At 41.2% G+C, this 19,280-nt stretch overlaps 4 protein-coding genes across 5 annotated transcripts; 3 read left to right on the top strand and 1 right to left on the bottom strand.

Annotated features, from left to right (window-relative positions):
- The first annotated feature begins 492 nt into the window (after positions 1-492).
- mrpl32 (mitochondrial ribosomal protein L32) lies at positions 493-2,264 on the top strand. The gene is made up of 3 exons (XM_031876133.1): positions 493-657; positions 916-1,112; positions 1,632-2,264. Exons 1-3 carry the CDS (start codon positions 555-557, stop codon positions 1,878-1,880), a joined length of 549 nt encoding a protein of 182 aa, XP_031731993.1. The 5' UTR covers positions 493-554; the 3' UTR covers positions 1,881-2,264.
- A 1,675-nt stretch (positions 2,265-3,939) lies between these two features.
- LOC116399144 (telethonin) lies at positions 3,940-5,353 on the top strand. Its single transcript, XM_031876065.1, has 2 exons — positions 3,940-4,215; positions 4,737-5,353. The coding sequence occupies exons 1-2, from the start codon at positions 4,082-4,084 to the stop codon at positions 5,086-5,088; spliced, it is 486 nt and encodes a 161-aa protein (XP_031731925.1). The 5' UTR covers positions 3,940-4,081; the 3' UTR covers positions 5,089-5,353.
- A 508-nt stretch (positions 5,354-5,861) lies between these two features.
- On the bottom strand, positions 5,862-9,632 carry LOC116399143 (coiled-coil domain-containing protein 127). 2 transcript variants are annotated; one of them, XM_031876064.1, is made up of 4 exons: positions 9,550-9,632; positions 8,903-9,037; positions 8,074-8,318; positions 5,862-7,984 (listed from the first exon to the last, which is right to left on the bottom strand). In XM_031876064.1, exons 2-4 carry the CDS (start codon positions 9,030-9,032, stop codon positions 7,538-7,540), a joined length of 822 nt encoding a protein of 273 aa, XP_031731924.1. In that variant the 5' UTR covers positions 9,033-9,037; positions 9,550-9,632; the 3' UTR covers positions 5,862-7,537. The 2 variants fall into 2 exon arrangements, with proteins under 2 accessions (XP_031731924.1, XP_031731923.1); XM_031876063.1 differs by having other exon boundaries at positions 8,903-9,040; positions 9,550-9,619.
- A 254-nt stretch (positions 9,633-9,886) lies between these two features.
- Positions 9,887-18,849, top strand: sdha (succinate dehydrogenase complex, subunit A, flavoprotein (Fp)). Its single transcript, XM_031876131.1, has 15 exons — positions 9,887-9,962; positions 10,678-10,764; positions 11,066-11,227; positions 11,355-11,498; positions 11,974-12,138; positions 12,230-12,378; positions 12,529-12,653; positions 15,062-15,230; positions 15,340-15,535; positions 15,638-15,809; positions 16,049-16,167; positions 16,371-16,482; positions 16,898-17,028; positions 17,329-17,442; positions 17,568-18,849. Exons 1-15 carry the CDS (start codon positions 9,900-9,902, stop codon positions 17,652-17,654), a joined length of 1,995 nt encoding a protein of 664 aa, XP_031731991.1. The 5' UTR covers positions 9,887-9,899; the 3' UTR covers positions 17,655-18,849.
- Positions 18,850-19,280: the final 431 nt, after the last annotated feature.

The raw sequence follows: 19,280 nt of genomic DNA, 5'->3' as shown, positions 1-19,280 counted from the left end.
AATACAAGAGAAATTACAATTAATCTAGATCTTTTTTTATGTCCCATATCAACTGTATCAAATTATTATCTGAAATCAAAGAATACAAAAATGTTGAATTATTATTAAAACATGTATTTATTGAACAACTTTATTTTACATCCTAAAACACATTCTAAAATGTAAATCAATTAGATTGATTAACAGGCAATACTGTATGTTACAATGGATATCACAGTATAATATGGCAAGATATTTTAAAAACATCGCTTTGGAACTATAACATGTAGGGACAATAGACTATAGTTCATATGTAGTTCAGACGATCATGACAAAGTATAAGATCTCATATGGGACAGACTCGGTGTGGTTTGCAGCATCTGTAAATACGCACACTAAAGAGTGAAGTTAGACATGTGGCCGCTAGGTGGCAGTAAAACGCCTGAATTAATCTTGCCTGCCGGAATTAAACAGAAGAAGTGCAGTTTGTTGTCGCTGTTTGATGACGTGTTGGATCTCGGTGACCGTGAGCTGTTTGACATGTTGGACGGAAAAGAAGCGTGCTAACAACAAACATGATGAATATAGCTGCTTTAGTTAACAGCCTCAGATGCTCTTTGCTACACATTGAAAGCAGACTTCTGCAGGTCGCCGGACTGACGTTAGACACGCAACTGGGTGAGTTTACTGACTGGAGCTCAGGACGTCATCTAACGTTACTGCTGATTGTGGTGACAAGCGGTCCCTGACTGACTGACAGACAGACACACACCCTCACACACACTGTATTTCACCGCCTTTTCTTTTTATTTCAGTGTGATTTTTACATAACATCTAAACATCATAAACATCTAAACTACCTCCTCTCTACAATCTCTACATTTGCATCATTGGGTTGCAGCTAAAAACAGGTATTTATGTGTTTCCTGTGTGCAGCTCCAGCTCTGGCAGTGAATGGCCCCAGCCTCCTGCCTCAGCCCGACAGGGAGGATGAGATGGAGGAGCAGCACAACCCGGAGCAGTCTCCCGGCCTCCTAGACGGCATCCTGTGGATGGCTGCACCCAAGAAGAGGCGCACCATAGAGATTAACCGCACCAGGAGGAGAGCTGACAGCAATCTCCTAAAAGTCAAGGTACACTGTGGATCCTCAAATTTTTCCCCAAAAACCTAACTCTATATATTTTTTTATTTTGTCTTACCTAGAGAGCTACTTACTATCTATACTGAATGGGAGTGATTAGAAAAGGTTTGGGGATATCAGCTGTAACTCACCCCTGTACATTTAAGCTCAATAGCATTTAGTTTGTATCATGTATCAGATGTTTACTCCAATAAAAGGTCGGTAGATGCAGCGTCAACAAATTACTTTTGACATGCATACACACAACAGATTATTTAAAGACTTAAATGTTATTTCATTCTTATTCAATACAGGGAAGGAAAAAATGTCTCCGAACCGTTTAATGGCATGCCGGTATTACCGGCTGCTCCTTAGCTGATCACACATAGATCAACATTGGTTTATATGTTGGCCAATAAGTAACAATAAATAGCAGTTACTTTAAAATGTCATAGATATGTGAGAATTAGTTTAGAAACAGTCTTTGCATAACATTGTTTCACCCACAGTTTCTCTGTCTCCCTCTCGCAGAACAACATCGAGCCGTGTCCAGAGTGTGGCCACTTGAAGCAGAAACACATCATGTGTGGCTTCTGTTATGCTAAAGTGTGCAAGGAGACGGCTCTTATTCGTCAACAGATGAAAGCGATGGAAGGTGGCCCGCTGGGGGCCCCGACCGTGGAGACCATCGTCCTGTATGAGGGCGAAACACCAAGTGAGCTGGACAAAGACAAGAGGATTGTGGAGAGGGGCAGGAAGAGGCCCGCCTGGTTCAGCTAATGATGCTGAGATATTATTGCTGTGTGTGATACATAGCTTGAGTTTGACACAAGTCACACACACACACACACACACACACACACACTGATTCTTTATATGATGTAGAAAACAGCATATTTTGTCCAGTCTGTTATTCAGTTAATGAAGGAGGCTGTTGTGTCAGTTTTGTTTCCATAAAGCAAACTGTTTGATCAGCACTGACACCCGGAGCCTTGATAAATACTGCCACGTCAGACATGTTATCTGTGAACATACTGTACTATATCAATGATGTGTTGGTTTGGGGCTCGCATAGCCTCAAAGTTTTGTTATTGTTTCAACTCATATTTCTGACTGAGAGAAATTTACTGTAAATTTGGTTGACAATAAATCCATTATTTGAAAAATAAATATTGTGTATCTACTTCATTCACCGTTTAAAAATAAGTGAGACCATGCAATGTACAGGGCAATGAGCTTCCACTTCATGATACAATAAGAAACAGCTAAATATATATATTTATGAACTGTGCTCTGATGTTATTAGTGTAATAAACGGATAAAGAGTTTAAGCATCCTCTAAGATTTTATTATTCTGATTAAACCTGAATTATGCGGCTCAATTTCAACCTTTAAATGGATGAAAATAGGCTAAAGCTGTTCATTAGTGTTTTTTTTATCTTAGTCAGGGATGAAGAAACCACATGGCATGTGACGTCTAACATTTAATTAAAAATCTGCAACGGATACATGACAAACATGTACGGTATATGACTACTAGTGGCGCAACATTACTGCTCGTATTAAATAACATTCATTCATATCAAATATTCTACATTAAATGACTGGGCTGTAGAATTGCCTGCTGATGGTCGAAAACTAACTGCCACTTCTGAACATGAAGAGATTCCTGTTTTTGTTTATGAATGTTTGTGTAGCCACAGCAACGTCTATTCGTCACGATTCAGCATCAAACTCAAGTCATGAAGTGCTGGTTCTTGTGTGTCGGGAACAGACTGTTTTTGCTGGGATGAGTCCAGCATACCTTCCAGGGCCTCAGTCACACCATCACACACGCTCTGATTCAGTTTCACCCTCAGCTTTGAGGAAACTTGCGTTGCCAGCGTCCTCCAAAGAGACGGAGTAATCAAGGTTTAAAGAGAGTCACATCTTCAAATGAGCTTTAGAGCTGTGAACTACAACAAATCATTAAGTAAGTAAAAGGTCAGAAATGAAGTGTGGAATTGAATTGCTTTATCAGTAGTTACACATACAGAAGTCCAGCAAGGTCTTTTACTTGCCTCCCAAACTTTTTGTCACATCCATCCATTACAAGTGACATAAAAAGACACACCGGTAGCACATCTGTAGAAAGTCTAATCATTACAACTCATTATTCCACATTCACAGAGAGTATGAGAGATACAGCTGAGAGTAAACCGTTCACAAATCAAATGCACAGTCTCTGTGGTGCCAGAGAATGTTTCTAAAACTTAGTCACAAGCAGGGATTTTGCCGTCGGTTGCATGACTTTGGCAGGAGCAGATGTAGCTGTGGATTAATGAGTTGGATTATGACTGTCAGTGAGTGATCTGATTGCCCTCAGCTGTTTCCTTCCTGCAGACATGTGGTCTATGTGAGAGACATTCGAGGAGTCAGAGGATACTTTTTTTTAGGATAAACCCTAAATCCATGTAATTTAAGTAGATTAGTAATTTCACACTTCTGTCAACATGCACATCCACTTATAGTATGGATGCAAACACATTTCCATAATCAAACCCAGACCACAATACATAGAATTATAAGGTTCACTCCGGAAAGCGATTTATCTTTTTATCAACAGGCACATGATACAGCACAAATGAGTTACGTAAACAAAATTAGTGGGGATTTCATCTGGTTGCCTCATGTCATGGAAAGAGCCAACGCTCATTTTCACATGAAAACCAAGCTTCAGGATGCCTGGAGTGATGACATTCACGACAAAGTGATGCAGAGGAGCAAAAATAGCAACAAGGCTGGGTATATAAGACGTTGCCAAACACACTCACGTCTCAGACTACTTGGTACACACAGAGATACACACATCGATGATGACAAATGATTTGATCGCTTTCTGTATCCGTTTCTCTTTAGTCAAGTCGGACAGGAGTGAAAGTGGACGTTCGTCTTGGCACACGCTCGCTTACTGACATTTACGCTCTCAACACCATCACACCATGCACTGTGTGAGCAGAGGAGGCTGCTACCTGGTGAACTCCTACTGTGATCTGCAGGAGGAAAACCAGTGGAGGAAGGAGAGCTACCAACAATGCTGGCTGAGCCTGGTCCTTGAAACGAGGCCACAATACAAGTAGGTGGTTGAGATTCAGCTTTATTCTAGATTAAGTTTTGTATGAATCACTGCATACACGTTGTGTTTTACTTATTTTTTTATGTGAACTTTGTTAAGTATTTCTAGATTCATGTGGCGTAGTGCTCAGTATGTTGTGATAAGCAGGATAGAGGCTCAAGGACAACAGAGCAGGACGTGTACTCATTATACTTTTATGGTAAACACGTAACATGTACGCTGTATTTTGACTTAGAGCATAAAATCCACAGTGACGTGCACATTGTTGGTCTGAAAACTGCTGCTGCACAGCATTGTTTGGGTTGAAACTCTAAGTCAAGTTGCAGTTCATGACCTCATCTTGATCAGTGGTGTCACTGCAGGTATGTTGCCTAAAGGAAAACACCCGTAACATGTCATGTGGTGTGGTCAAAAATGTGACCAGCTTCAAAGTGTCAAGAAACAAAGAGCAGTGAAGCAGCAATCGTCTTCTAGACAGGATAAAGAAATCTTTTGTCCGGTGTGTGTGTAACGTGTTCCAGGCTCACTCTGTCAGAGACGGACAGCATTCGTAGAGAGAGTTACAAGCAGCAACAGGTGACCGACTTCATGGTGGAGAGGAGTCCCAGCCGGACACTGAGGCTGAGCAGCAACAGCAGAGTCGCGGCAGAGCACCAGCTGCCCTTCTTCAACACCAGCCAAAAACATCATGCTACATCCACCTTCGGGGGCAAAAAGCCAGTCATACAAGGGGAGGGGAATAATGGAGTGGGTAAACAGGAAGTGACAGCCATAACTCAGGACCTCAGCAAACCACTGAGAGTGAACTTCAGAGCCTCGAGTCTGATGATCTCACCGAGAGAAATCTCTCATCGGGTGCAGAGGAGGGAGTGAAGCAAGGAGCTCCAACGTATTTCAAAGTTCAGAAAGTATGGTGTGGCCTTTGTTGCCGTGATTTACTCATCGATATTAAAAAAAGAAAGTTGTACATTGTCTTAACTATTTTAACTGAGACATTTGAACAAAAAAGTACCTCCTGATGATATGCTGCACGAGTACTGTTTCTATGTAAGTAAAACATATCTAGGAAACATGATGTTTTTAGTATCATCCAAACAAAAGACCTAGACTTAAAATAAAAGATGTTCTCATAATTCAATTAGCAAATTATTTCATTGAAAAAGTTGGAATCATGCTGAATTGATGAATCATGTGCTACACTTTTCAAAACAAATGCAATGATACTGTACTGAAGACATGAACATATTCTGACACAGATTCTTCACGCTTGTAGACTACGTTCATCACTGTCAGTGATTTCCATGCCTAACAAAGCTTCATGAAACAGTGTCTGGAACCTCATTTTACTGGCTTACATGACATTAAAGTTAATAAAACTGTCCTGCTAGAGAAAATACGACAAATACCTTTACCTACATTGGCTATGATAAGGTTGGGACTATAGACAAGATGAGTGCACCAATTATTGCCATGTATTCCTGTTGCATACTGGTTTTTTTCATCATGAGCTTCCACAATAAATGCTCATTCTTCAGGATACAAACACAGCGGCAGCACCCCCCTGTGGTAAGACAATGGCATCGTAACAGTACCTGATACTATACTTTGCTAAATGGAGATTGTTATGAGAAAACAAAAACACAAAATTAAGTTCTTAAACCAGGAATTTATTAGGATGATTTCACAGAGTGATTAGAGTCAGTACATTTCAATTCATGGCATCATATCCAGCACTTGATCACCAAGTTATAGTCCAAATAAAAACACAACAGCATAGAGAAGCTTGGTAGGCGTATAGAACAAACTACAGCTTTAGTTTATCCTTTCAATACAGTGGTGAAGTGTGAAGTAAAAGGGTGCTATTTGACTACTTTTCAGAGCAGTATTGTGGTAAAGCATTGCAGTACTGAGCACTACTTTGTGCTCTATTCCCTTATTTAGACTCACAGGCACCTTCAGTGTCCAGTCTCCCTGATAGTTAAAAAGCTCCCACAAACCTGCATTGAAGACTAGATATTTAAAACCAGTGATCAGAGACACTACTCTATTAGCTTCGGATCATGTATCATAAATGGTAACACACTACAGAGTGTAACGAGAGATGTAACACAATCAAAGGAAAACCTGGAAGTCCCACAGATATCAAGACTAATACCTCCAATAGTCCATTGATGTATTAAAGCATGGTGTCAACACACTACAGAGAAAGACTACAATAATATTTCCATCAAAATAATGTTCTTGTTAAGGATTGCTGGTTGTTTTGTTCAACACAGTAGTTTTCATTGTGATTCATTTCCTTCCTGAAGAAACTTACAGCAACAAAGGGACGTGTAATATCACATCACATGGGGAACAGTTAATGGGAACTCTAAAGTCATACCCGAGGTTGACAAACATACATTTTCCAGACCGACAAAATATGCACTTAGCAGTAATTCATGGCACTCAAGAGAATGTGAGTTAAATAGACATGTTCTAACAATAAAAATCCAAAGGGCTTGATGGAAAACATGTATTTAACATCAGTTGTGCGTCCAATATGGATATCACCTGAACGATCCATGTGCATTTTCATCATTACACATTTAATCACACAGTTAATTTAAAGCTAATGAGAGTTTAAAGGCAGGGTTGGTAATCTTCTTCAGAAAGATTTTTGATTATTTTTGTTGAAATTCTCATTACATCCCGACAGCAATCAATGAATTAAATGATCTGACAAAGAAGAAAAGAAAATCTGGTATCTGTGGGGGGCCACCTGCCTGCCTGCGTGCACCCATTGCTCGTCACCAGAGTCTTTCACAAGCTGCAAGGTTGAGCACTAAAGATAGCCATGTTTGTTGTTCATGTTCATATGGATGTTTTTGAGGGGAGTGGCTTTGGTGGGAGGCCTGAAGGGACGGACTGTCAGTGTTGCAGACTCAGCAACTTTCTTGCTAAATTTAGCAAGTTTTGGAGCTAGTGCTGCTAGCAACTCTTATTTGAAAAAAAGTTGGCAACACTGGGCTGTATTTTTCAGCTGGATAATATTTTAAATCCAGCGTACTCTTGCTAGTATCTCAAGATTACCAACCCCAGCTTTAACTGGGGATTCTGAAGTAATAGTAATATTTCTGCATGCTCAAAACCTGACTTAACACCCCTTCTTTACACTGAGATGAATGGAGGAACTTCCAGATGTTGGACATTATCTTATTGGGGTTACCTCTTGTGTGTATCCATAACATCCCAATAACATAAAGATAATTAAACCAAAAATACATGCATTTCCATTTCTGATCCAACATTTTTCAAAGTCAAATGAAAAACACAAGGTTTGTCACTTTGTTTGAGACTGGAATGTTCCTCCAAATACAGCCTCTTCAGCTTTCTTGTGTTTCTGGACCGTGACCTGCAGCTGCCAGTACTTTAGGTACACCCACATGAGGCTTCCATTCTTCCTCTTGTCCATGTTCAGCAAGTCCGCACAGTGCTTATCTCTCTTAAAAATATCCCTCAGGTCGGACTCTAGATCCAGTTCCGCTCCGATGGGGTCTTTGACGACCTTAAGCAGCATGTTGTTCTCCATCTCCAGCCGCTGATCTCGAGGTTGGATGAGGGAACAGTAGGCATTCTGGCGCTCCACAAGCTGACCCTCTAGCTCCTTCAGAGTCGTGGTGGCTCGCTGGTGCCAGTCGCTCTCTCGTTCCAGAGCGTGATGCAGCACGGCCCCTGCAGCGCCGGACGCTACCTGCCTTTGCTTCTCTTCCTCCAAGGACTGGCGCTCCTTATTAGGGAGAAGACAGCATTTTGGGCTACAGGTTTGAAGGGAAACATGCACAATAGCAGTAATGGATTGCAAGGCAAGATTTTTACCTGATTCAACCGTTTCCGCTCTTCCATCAGCTGCTGGCTCTGTGAGATCAAGGCCTGCTTGTAACCTTTGACCCTCTGTCTCTCCTTCTCTAGCTCCAGCTCTAGCATAGCCGCTGCCCTGCGCCTCTCTGTCAGTGTGTCCCGGTATCGTGCCTCCATCTCGCTTGTTAGTGTGGACACGTCCTTGTCATACTGGTCTTTGACCTTCCGGATCTCCCTCTCAGACTCCCTGGTCCAGATCCAACCTGAGGTCACGGTGGGACTTGAGATATATTTTTTGATATTTAGGACGCTAACCTGTTTGGTCCGTTTAAACAAACCCTGCAGCTTTTCATTGGATAGTCCAGTTTGTTTGGGCTGGTGGGCAATATCAAACCCTGGTTCAGATCAACAATGTGAACTGAGACCGCTTGAAAAGGTTGGTCTCAGTAACGCATACATATTATTATTATATGCTTAGGTAATTTTTTGTCATAATGCCCAACCCAGTCACAGGCAGGTGGTAATATCCCATCGGAAGATGGGTTATTACATGTTTTCTTATTATGTCTACCTTTGTCATTTGACAATCTCAAAAGAAATGAGACCCAGTGAAGATGCATATTGTACATGTATATAAGACTGTACACTTCCCAGAGAGTTAGGCACTAATTTGACAAATTAAAGCAAAGAAAAACCCTCTGCACATTTCAGAGGTAAAGTGTGTACCTCACACAAACTCAACCAGCTTTGCAGGAGCACAGACACTATACATGCAATGGCTCACATGTCCTCCTATGTCTGTTACTTAACCTCAGACACAGTCTACATAGGCCTTTGTGTAACTTACGAAATGCAGCCAGTCCCAGCATCGGGACCAGCAGGGCGTAGTTCCATTGGTTACCATCACCGGCCCCCGCCCCCCGTCCTCTGGGATCTGGTTGGATGTTCCATCTGGGGGGGTCATTCAAGTTGTTCATGGAGACTGCTGTCACACAAACACACAGGGAGACAAACACATCAGTAATAACGGACTCCTTTTGAATTTACAATATGACATTTTTTTACATTTTGCAACACAATCTGAAGAGTAATGGTGTTTATCACTGACAGCAGCTAAGTGTCAGAAGCAACACAGTTATGAGGTGGCTAAGCCATAGACATAACCAGACACTTCATTTAAATTAATTAATTAAACTTAATTGCAAAGTGTCATGTTTCAATAAACACTGAAGGTCCGAGTATCCATTGAATTTGTTTCACTAAAACACCGCGTCAGGCAGCAAAAACAACACCGGTCTGTCATGACTGGAAGTTTGACATTCCTGCTAACCATAAACAAGGCTAGCTATGAGCTAACATGCTAGCTAGCGTTTAGCTCGCTGGCTTATGCTCACTACAGTATTTAATACATGAACATAACACGGGACATAAGAGTTGTGTAAGTCCGACTGCAAGTCTGCTTACGTCCGTTCAATATATGATGCTGTGTCTCACCTTGAATGAAACGTCTAGGTCACTTATACATTTGTTCCTGCACACCCTGCCTGCTTACACAACATTACGCTGCAGCAGTCCATTTTTTACCGACTGGGGGTGTTTCATGGAATGTCACTTGTATTAAGACCCCATTATGTGTTATAATAAAATGTTGTGTGTATTTATCTGAATGCATTCTACAAATAATAATACTGTTTTCCCAGTTTAATCGCGTTAATAAGGGTTTTAAGGAATACCCATTAGGTGTGACATGAGTGTCATCCCCGTTCTCGGAGAATGGTTTGTCCCATTGCTACGGAAAATCTCATCCTCCACCGTGGCTCAGAATCGCTCCTTCAACTGACAACATGGCGAGTGTAGGCGTTGCTTCCCGACTCCTCTCCAAGAGGGTGCTCTCTAAAACAAAAGCCGTGAGTATTAGTAGTTGGATACTAAGTCTTTCATATATCTATATGTGATCTGGTTTTGTGTGTTGATTGTCTAATTTTTTTCGCTGAAAGGGGGAATTATTCCGCACAGCTTTCGTAACCCACAGATTTCGATTTGCGTAACCCACGTTATGTAGCTTAGGGTGTTTCAATGTGACACCACGAAGAAAAGCTATCATGCTAGTTCAACTACTTGTTATATGTAGCTGTGCCATCTCTATTTGTTCCTCTTCATACATAGAAAGTAATGTTTTCAGAAAACTGTCAAGATACTCGTGGTATTCCAACATAGTTATGAAAGTCCCTTCCGTTGCCCTTGTGGTTGTAGCCGCTGTGCGTTAGCTAGCCATTTGTTAAAGGATGCAATGCAAATCTCTGCAAAGGCAACTCTACACTAAAATAATCTGACAATGATCAGACCATAGTTAAGTAAAAACGTCCATTAGTTACAAAGTGCGCTAGATTTAAGTGCTAAATGATGACGGATATTAATGCTACAGCATAGTAGCGACTGTTATACAAGTGTTACAAGTGATATACATTGAAAGCTTTCTTTTAATATGGGAATAAACATAGCATAACATGCTTATCAGAAGAGTGTGTTTTCCATAGGCAAGCAGCCATTAGGATGATCAACGTGGCAATAGTTCTCTTGTTTGGTTTCTCCATTAATATCAATTGTTTTCTTTTGTGCCAGGTCCCTGCTGCTGCTGCTGCTGCAGTTCAGGGATCTAGAAACTTTCACTTCTATGGCAAGAAGACAAGTGCCAAAGTATCAGATAATGTGAGTTATGTTTGCTCTTTTTGTGTAAGATTAACATTTAATAGGGTCATTCGTGTGGATGCATGATAGGGTACAGTATTGTATTTTTTCTTCAAAATCTTCTGTCCAGATTTATTTTGCTCATTGGATGTCGATATCAAAGTTATTAAAATTTGTTGATATAAACAATAATGGCCTCAAACTGATCTTGAACTAAGCATAATTAAAACACTCTGACTACAGGGATTTCCAATATGCACAAGCAAGTGGCTGTTACTTAATTGGATGTTTTTTAGTAACTTCTCTCCTTCATTGTTTTCAGATCTCTACTCAGTACCCAGTTGTGGATCATGAGTTTGATGCTGTGGTGGTAGGAGCTGGAGGAGCAGGCCTTAGGGCAGCTTTCGGCCTGTCCGAGGCTGGCTTCAACACTGCATGCGTCACCAAGCTCTTCCCCACCAGGTCCCACACTGTCGCTGCGCAGGTATAATAGCTCACGTTCTGCATTGATTAGACGGGGCTTTAGCAAACCTACAATACAGATGTATTATGTAAATTCAAAGCTTCATAATCAATTGTATTAATTTATTGAATATTAACCTGATTCACAGGGTGGGATCAATGCAGCTCTGGGGAACATGGAGGAGGATGACTGGAGGTGGCATTTCTACGACACAGTGAAGGGATCCGATTGGCTGGGAGACCAAGACGCTATTCACTACATGACCGAGCAGGCACCTGCAGCCGTAGTGGAGGTAAGGTCTCACACGCACATCAGTGGTTATGTTCACTGGCTTTTTGGCACTAAAAAAGATTGTAAGTCATTAAATTACAATATACAGCATTCAATTTGGGGAAAAAATGTTTGCACACAAGAGTACTTCTCAGTCCAGAGTATGAGATTGTGTTTCGTAAGATATGGATATATCTTTGTAATAGTTAACATGTTAAAGCTGCATCTAAAAATTAAGAGGTGGGTTAAGAAAGCAAACAGAAAACAAATGCAAACAATAAACCATCTATTTGACTTAACACTGTGTAGACGTATATGTGTTCGGGGTGAAACGATACACATAAGTCACTGGGCGATACATAACAGGAACAAATACATGGACCGTTACAGTTTGTATGAGCTGTTTAAAAAAAAATTAAGAGAACTAATTTTCATTCTGGTGTCGCACCATCACAAAGGCTCTTTCCAAATCTCAACAACTTGCTGCTCTTTTCCAGCTGGAGAACTTTGGCATGCCGTTCAGCCGCACTGAGGATGGGAAGATCTACCAGAGGGCTTTTGGGGGTCAGAGTCTCAAGTATGGAAAAGGAGGCCAGGCCCACCGCTGCTGCTGTGTCGCAGACAGGACAGGACACTCCCTACTGCATACACTTTATGGACGGGTAAGTCAACACACCTTCTCCATCATTTCTTCTACTTGGCTCATACATAAAGTACCACGAATTACCCTTTAACCCTCTGTCTTCTGTTCAGTCGCTTCGTTACGACACCAATTACTTTGTGGAGTACTTTGCCCTGGACCTGCTGATGGAAAATGGAGAGTGTAAAGGAGTGATTGCTCTCTGCATGGAGGACGGATCTATTCACCGCTTCAGATCCCAGAATACTGTCATTGCTACTGGGTAGGTATACCATTCACTGTTGGCAAAAAAAAAAAAAAAAAAGTACACACCCTTTGTCTTCACCCTTACTTCAATGAACTGCCATAGTTTGAGAGTCAATATGAGACAAAGCACAAAAGTGTATGAAATGAGTTATATCTTTCCTTCCAGGGGTTATGGAAGAACCTATTTCAGCTGCACATCCGCCCACACTAGTACAGGAGATGGAAATGCAATGGTGACCAGAGCTGGCCTGCCCTGCCAGGATTTGGAGTTTGTACAGTTCCATCCCACTGGTAAGAAAAATTTACTTATTAAACCCAAGTCGTAAAATTGTCGTACTGACGCGTGAAGGCAGCAAAGTAAAAGCAGAATCTTATTTTGAAAGGCTGCATACCAGCAGCTATACATACATACTTAACGGACATGTCTATATAATTTATAGCAATGTCAACTAGTAAATGTATTCTATCAATGAACGTTCAATGTCCGTTATTTTATTGTCACGCTGTAAAGGGGTGTTGAGACTAATAGTGTCAACTGTGTTTCATTCTCAGTCTGTTTGGCAGTTATTATCATTCTCCGTTCCTCTTTGCGTTTTAATTTTACCACAGACATATTAAGAGACACTGAGAGGTGTATGGACTAATTACCTCTGGTGTAATGCTTGGACAACTTGTTAGTGCATTAATTCAATGCCCGTTGTCCCATTTACTATATGGGACAGTAACGTATCTTGTTTATTTACACTCGGAGGACTTTTAAGTTAATGAGTCGGTCTGGCATACATTTATTTCAGCTCCCTAATTCTGGGCTGATCCATGAGTCTGTTCAGGCCTCTCTGTTTACATTGAGATCCAAAAACAGGTTGCTGTTAAATAAAGACATGTGGTCGTCTTTATTTTTGTTCCTGCTGGACATTTGACACCAGACTCCTCAGTCACCCTGTGATGTGGCCTGTAGGAGGAATCACAAGGCTCAGCCACTGCAGAGTTTTCTCAACTTTTTATATGTGATGCACCAACTTTGCAGCATACCTTCTTTATACAGTTTGAATATCGAAGGGATCCATAAAATCCTTTGACTGTGGAGACTGGAGTATGCCATCAGAACGATTACGACTTTCTCATTAGTCAGCCCATAAAACTGACACTTTAATGTGAGTACACAACACTGAACGACAACGAGAGCCAAAATCATAATATCCAAATGTTTTTTGTTGTAGAACATAATAAAACAATAAAAAACAGCTTAAGAAGTAGTAGCTGAAGGGATTGTGTAAAATGCTGTCAGGAAGTCAAGAGTTTTATATTAGAAAGATCTTGATTCCTTTTATTTTTTAAACTAATGCACTGAATGAATTTGAGCACTAAATACAATTTGAGGTTAAAAAAATGTAATGTAAATATTAGTGCTGGGCAACGATTAAAATTTTTTATCGCAATTAATCGCATGGATTTTTTGCGATTAATCGCATTGTTATGGCAAAGTTCAATAATGAATTCAAAAGTAGTGTATTGCGCACTTTTATTTTAAAAGTACTGCTCTATGAACAATAGGGCAATAACATTTGGTTTGTAAACACTTTAAACACATCAGGTGCTTTTTAACAGCAGTTCTATCTCTTCACTACCTGTGCTCAGTGTGCTGACTCAGTGTGAAACGTTCCACTGCTGTGCAACAGGAATAAAATGTTTCAGCACGTCTCAGCAAAAATGTGTGTCTTGTGTCTTCATGACACTCAGAGCATGTGAATGCAGCTCTACTGTTCATCAATATAATGCTGTAACTCCGAGGTAATGATGGTTACCCAGCGATCAAAGAATAGACACTTTACCCACAATTTAGGTGTATTTTCCCTTTAACTCACGAGATGCAGCATGTTTTATACTTAATGTGAATATAATTCATACTTTGTTGGCATCTTATTCTGAAGACCGGATGTTCGTCTGAAGAAACCGGATGTTGTCTCACGTTAATCTTTCCGCTAGCTTTCAAAGTCCTTCGCTCGCTCCCGATCTGTGCTGTTTAAATGCGTTTACTGTGAATTTCAGCATATAGGTGCACTAAAATGTAAGTGTCTGCTGAGTTGACCACGGAGATCTGAGTGTCTGCTGACTTTACCGCAGCGATGTCCAGTAGTCTCCATTCCTCCACCGCTGCCAGTGAGCAACAGACTTCCAAAATAAAAATAAAAAAATGCGTTAACACATTATAAAATAATTGTCGGCGTTAATTAATGAATGCGTTAACGCGATAATAACGTGTTAACTTGCCCAGCACTAAAATATCCATATCACTGTTAAGTAAATAACGTGCACATTTTAGTGCACTTTTATTGTTTCATAACAATAAAGTTTTGAGGATTTTATGTTCACAATGTTGACTTTATGCTTCTTTGTAGTTGCAATGTGGTTCAAATCTATGACATCAATCATACTGAGGATGACGTTATTACTATGAAGTATTTTCATTGCAAAGATAACTGCTTTTTACTAGTTTACTATTAAAATATTCTTTGTTTGTGTTCATCAACACAAACGAAGGAATAAGGTATCGAACATAAAACACAATTGTTGTACTAAAAACCCAGGATTAAGCTCAAAGTTATCTGACTACAACACGGCTATTTTGAGACTGCAATATTCATATTCACAAAGAATAACTGAACTGTGTCCCTTTTTTAACACGTGAACCTTTACAGGGATCTACGGAGCTGGTTGTCTCATCACAGAGGGTTGCCGTGGTGAGGGAGGGATCCTGATCAACAGTGAGGGAGAGCGCTTCATGGAGCGCTACGCACCCAATGCCAAAGACCTGGCCTCCAGAGACGTGGTGTCCCGCTCCATAACCATTGAGATCAGAGAGGGCCGGTAAGGACAAAATATATACGTGTGTGAGATATAACTGCATGTAAAAAAGTGTTAATCCTTGCACACACTTACATCGTATCTTTATTCCTGTTTGTCTTTGTTCCCTCAGGGGTGTTGGTCCAGATAAGGACCACGTGCACCTTCAGCTTCACCACCTGCCTCCCCAGCAGCTGGCCACAAGGCTGCCTGGTATCTCAGAGACAGCCATGATCTTTGCTGGAGTCGACGTCACTAAAGAACCCATCCCTGTCCTGCCCACCGTTCATTACAACATGGGGGGAGTACCCACCAACTACAGGGGACAGGTCGGTCCACACAGTCGCGTAGATCCACACACATCTCCTCCTCACTCTCTTTTAAGTACTTCACCGACAAAGTGACACGCCTTTGTTTTTTTTCCCTAACAGGTGATTACTCATACCGACGGAAGCGACAAGGTAGTTCCTGGACTATATGCCTGCGGCGAGGCGGCATGTGCCAGTGTCCACGGTGCAAACCGGCTGGGTGCTAACTCTCTGCTTGACCTGGTGGTGTTCGGCAGAGCCTGCGCCCTCACCATCGCGGAGGAGCACAAACCTGGTGATGACCTCTGTTCATTAGTTTAATTAGAATGAAGAGTCTCTTTAGTTCTGCTTTGATTTGTTTTTTTTTCCATATTTGACACTACAATGTCTGTATCAATCAAAATGGATAAATATTAGATATCAAATATCACCACTACTTTGTCAACATTTGAGAGCTTTACGAACAGGATATCTGACATCAGTAGTACACATTACCACATGCTCACTCTGGTGGTGTTGTTGTTTCCTCTTCAGGAGAGAAACTGTCCCCTCTGATGCCCAGTGCAGGAGAGGAGTCTGTGGCCAACCTGGACAAGCTGAGGTTTGCTAATGGAAGCATGAGAACGTCCGAGATCAGGCTCAACATGCAGAAGGTACACACAAAACATGCACACAAACAAAATGAGGTCGCTAACATTAGAGACATTATTTGGAAATGTGTTTGACAAAAGTGTAGGTACACCTGATCAAAAGCACAGATTAAGTCACTGTACGTTAGACGCTGTGTTTCTTTCACTGAGCCCTGCAGACACTTCTATAGACAAACTTAAATCATCCATCTCTTCTTCCCTTACAGACTATGCAGGCCCATGCTGCAGTGTTCCGTACCGGCTCTGTTCTGAAGGAGGGATGCGACAAGATGGACGCCATTTACCAGACCATGGATGACATCAAGACCTTTGACAGAGGTAATGCCCCACTGTCTGTGACTGTCTGTTTACAGTTCCTTCTGCATCTTTCTGCAAAGAGGTGTCCTAGTATTATTCATCATGGCTTTAGGTCATTTGTTCAAGCTCAATGGACGCCTACAGGGACGGACTTGATTCCAACACGCTTCACAAAAACAATGCATTTCTTGAAGATCTAGGTTTGTGTTGCAAATGTGCTGTGCATTACCTTTGTAACAAAATTATGAAACTATAGTTTGCAAAGTACTCAAAAGCCAAGCGGTTGAAAAATACTTCTAAATGATGACGGACATGCGGTGATTGAGTCATTTAGAAGCTGCGAAGCCTTGTAGGTCGGAACCAAAAGGTCTCCTGCAGTATTACTCTGTGAAGCATTGTAAGTGATAAAATGACTTCCCCTCTCTCTCTCTTCCAGGCATTGTGTGGAACACAGACCTGGTGGAAAGTTTGGAGCTGCAGAATCTGATGCTGAACGCCGTCCAGACCATCCACTCTGCTGAGCAGAGAAAGGAGAGCCGCGGAGCCCACGCCAGAGAGGACTTCAAGGTCAGTTGGACCACACTTTGTACTCTGTGTATATGCGGTTTCTTTATCCATTGCTTTGTTTTTGCAGTGATTTTTCCTCTGCTTCACCATTCTGTCAGTGTTCTCCTTTTCTTTCTGTTATTCTCTGCTTACCTTAGATTTAGATCAATCGCCCACTGTTTGCTCCGCACATTCATTCCATCGCTTGATCTGTTCTTTTCTGAACTGACTTTGTATTTCTTTTTGTGTTCGTGGATAACTGTGTACATAACTTCTCACTCTGTATTGCAGCTGATATTGATTTTCTTTAATATATTCCAGGACCGTCTTGATGAGTTTGACTTCTCAAAGCCCCTGGAGAGTCAGGAGAGGGTGCCCTACGAGCAGCACTGGAGGAAGCACACTATGTCCTACGTCGACCCCAAGACTGGAAAGGTACGATCCCACTCAATGTGTGTGTTGTAACACTTACAGCAGGCTGCTGTAGTTACCATTATTAACTTTGCAGGCCTGAATAGTCAGTAATATGTGATTTATCCATTGTTCTTGTCTCATCACAGGTGACCCTGGAGTACCGCCCTGTTATCGACCACTCTTTGGACGAGCAGGTCTGTGCCACTGTCCCTCCTGCCATCCGCTCCTACTAAGAAGATCTCCTTTCCTCTCACCCCTTACAAGCAATTCACTCATTTATATACTATTTATGAAGATGATGATGATATCTGGGACAAGCTTTGCTTATGGTTGCACATGTATCCATTTATGATGGTTAAATACAAATCTGTCTTGTCTTTAAACTCCATCCCTTTATCTCCCCTTCCTTGTTCCTCTGTGTGTTTTGCCTTGATTTAATCTGCGTGCAGCAGATAGATATCAACATGGTTCTTCTATGTATTAGGAGGCACTCAAGACTAGTGGGTGACTTTTCAGCCTCCAGCTGAAGTACAAAAAATATTCACCAAGTGTTGCACCACTTAAGTTTGGTTTTCTGTGATGACCCCATACTCACATTTACAAGTCTTGTGTTGCATTCTTCAATTATAACTTCTCTCCTTTTGCTTTCTAAAGTGAAGAGATGGTGTAAATTATTGCAATTTGAAATACACATGTATGGCAAGCCACAAAGGGATGTTTTAAGTATGTAAATATTGCTTAAATGTACAATAAACATGAGTTATACTAAATGTACTTGTTGAGTATGAGGTAGTCTGTCCTCACTCAGTATGGCCTTCGGTCTGTGATGCTTTTGCTGATACTTCATGCGTGTGGTCCAAACAACAAAGTACATCTATTTCATGTGCAGTACATAATCAGCTGATAAACTTAATTGACCTTAAGTTATCTGTAATTCTTAACTCCTAAGGTTAAGCAGCTTGATGTAGTATGTATTTAGCCAAAATATGGTGTCACAGCTGTTGATACAATGGTTTCTTTATACATTTGGTGTTGCTTTCTCTGAGAACACAAGATAAGTTCCATTAAGGGTCAGTGACGTAAACAAGGGTTTTGAGGTTGCTGACCAGCGTTGTTCCAGAAGCAATGAATTGTTCACCAACATTGGTGCCAACTCTGAGTACTTCAAGAGCACTTGAGATAAGAGCGGTTTCCATTAAACAAAACTGTGGAATGTAGAATTGATGGGAAAAATCGACTAACTGGAACTCCACCAATGACTTTGAAAGATGTACTCGGTGCTGTAACTTGACTGTATTGCACAAATTGTACTGTATTTAACTGCTGAAAGGGAGACTTCGTTTGTTTGCCTGTTTTTAAAAAGCTTTGACTTTATTTTCCATCTGTACTTATTTGCATATGTTCAATAAAGCGTAGCCTGCATAGAAACAAGAGCTTTTGGCTTGTCTTTGACCAATGGGCAGGGAGTGGACACAACACAGACACCTGCATATTGCTATGCAGTAACAGAGCCCTTTAATCAATGCCACATTTACATAACCATGGTGAGTTTTGTTCAGACTGTCTCAGACACACATTCAATCTTGTACTTCTCTAGTTGTATTGACTTGCATGTTTATTGTGTCCAATGCTTGTTTATGGCCAGTAGGAGGCAGCAGACAGCACATTGTTGAGCCAGAAGCACTGCAGCAGCATTACAGCTGTTGTTCATGAACAGCATGCATGTGTTCTCGACTCTACGGCTGCTCCCTTGTAATGCCTGTTCGTTATCTTACCGCATCAATATTGCTGTTTAACATTACAATAAAGGAAAGTAATATTACAGCCCATCTGTTAACCGTGTTTTTACCTTACTGGAA

This window comes from Anarrhichthys ocellatus, unplaced genomic scaffold (assembly GCF_004355925.1).
Source record: "Anarrhichthys ocellatus isolate YVR2014 unplaced genomic scaffold, GSC_Weel_1.0 scaffold103, whole genome shotgun sequence".
NCBI lineage: Eukaryota > Metazoa > Chordata > Actinopteri > Perciformes > Anarhichadidae > Anarrhichthys > Anarrhichthys ocellatus.
The sequence above is the reverse complement of the archived record's forward strand: the minus strand, read 5'-3'. Positions and strand labels throughout refer to the sequence as shown.

Excerpts from the sequence above, each read along its gene's own strand:
- mrpl32 (XM_031876133.1), top strand. The coding sequence starts at position 555 with ATGATGAATATAGCTGCTTTAGTTAACAGCCTCAGATGCTCTTTGCTA. Across the intron at positions 658-915 it reads GACGTTAGACACGCAACTGG|CTCCAGCTCTGGCAGTGAAT; the intron begins GTGAGTTTACTG and ends TCCTGTGTGCAG. Across the intron at positions 1,113-1,631 it reads GCAATCTCCTAAAAGTCAAG|AACAACATCGAGCCGTGTCC; the intron begins GTACACTGTGGA and ends TCCCTCTCGCAG.
- LOC116399144 (XM_031876065.1), top strand. The coding sequence starts at position 4,082 with ATGCACTGTGTGAGCAGAGGAGGCTGCTACCTGGTGAACTCCTACTGT. Across the intron at positions 4,216-4,736 it reads GAAACGAGGCCACAATACAA|GCTCACTCTGTCAGAGACGG; the intron begins GTAGGTGGTTGA and ends AACGTGTTCCAG.
- LOC116399143 (XM_031876064.1), bottom strand. The coding sequence starts at position 9,032 with ATGAACAACTTGAATGACCCCCCCAGATGGAACATCCAACCAGATCCC. Across the intron at positions 8,319-8,902 it reads GCTGGGACTGGCTGCATTTC|GTTGGATCTGGACCAGGGAG; the intron begins GTAAGTTACACA and ends CCGTGACCTCAG. Across the intron at positions 7,985-8,073 it reads AGCGGAAACGGTTGAATCAG|GAGCGCCAGTCCTTGGAGGA; the intron begins GTAAAAATCTTG and ends CTCCCTAATAAG.
- sdha (XM_031876131.1), top strand. The coding sequence starts at position 9,900 with ATGGCGAGTGTAGGCGTTGCTTCCCGACTCCTCTCCAAGAGGGTGCTC. Across the intron at positions 9,963-10,677 it reads TGCTCTCTAAAACAAAAGCC|GTCCCTGCTGCTGCTGCTGC; the intron begins GTGAGTATTAGT and ends CTTTTGTGCCAG. Across the intron at positions 16,483-16,897 it reads CATCAAGACCTTTGACAGAG|GCATTGTGTGGAACACAGAC; the intron begins GTAATGCCCCAC and ends TCTCTCTTCCAG.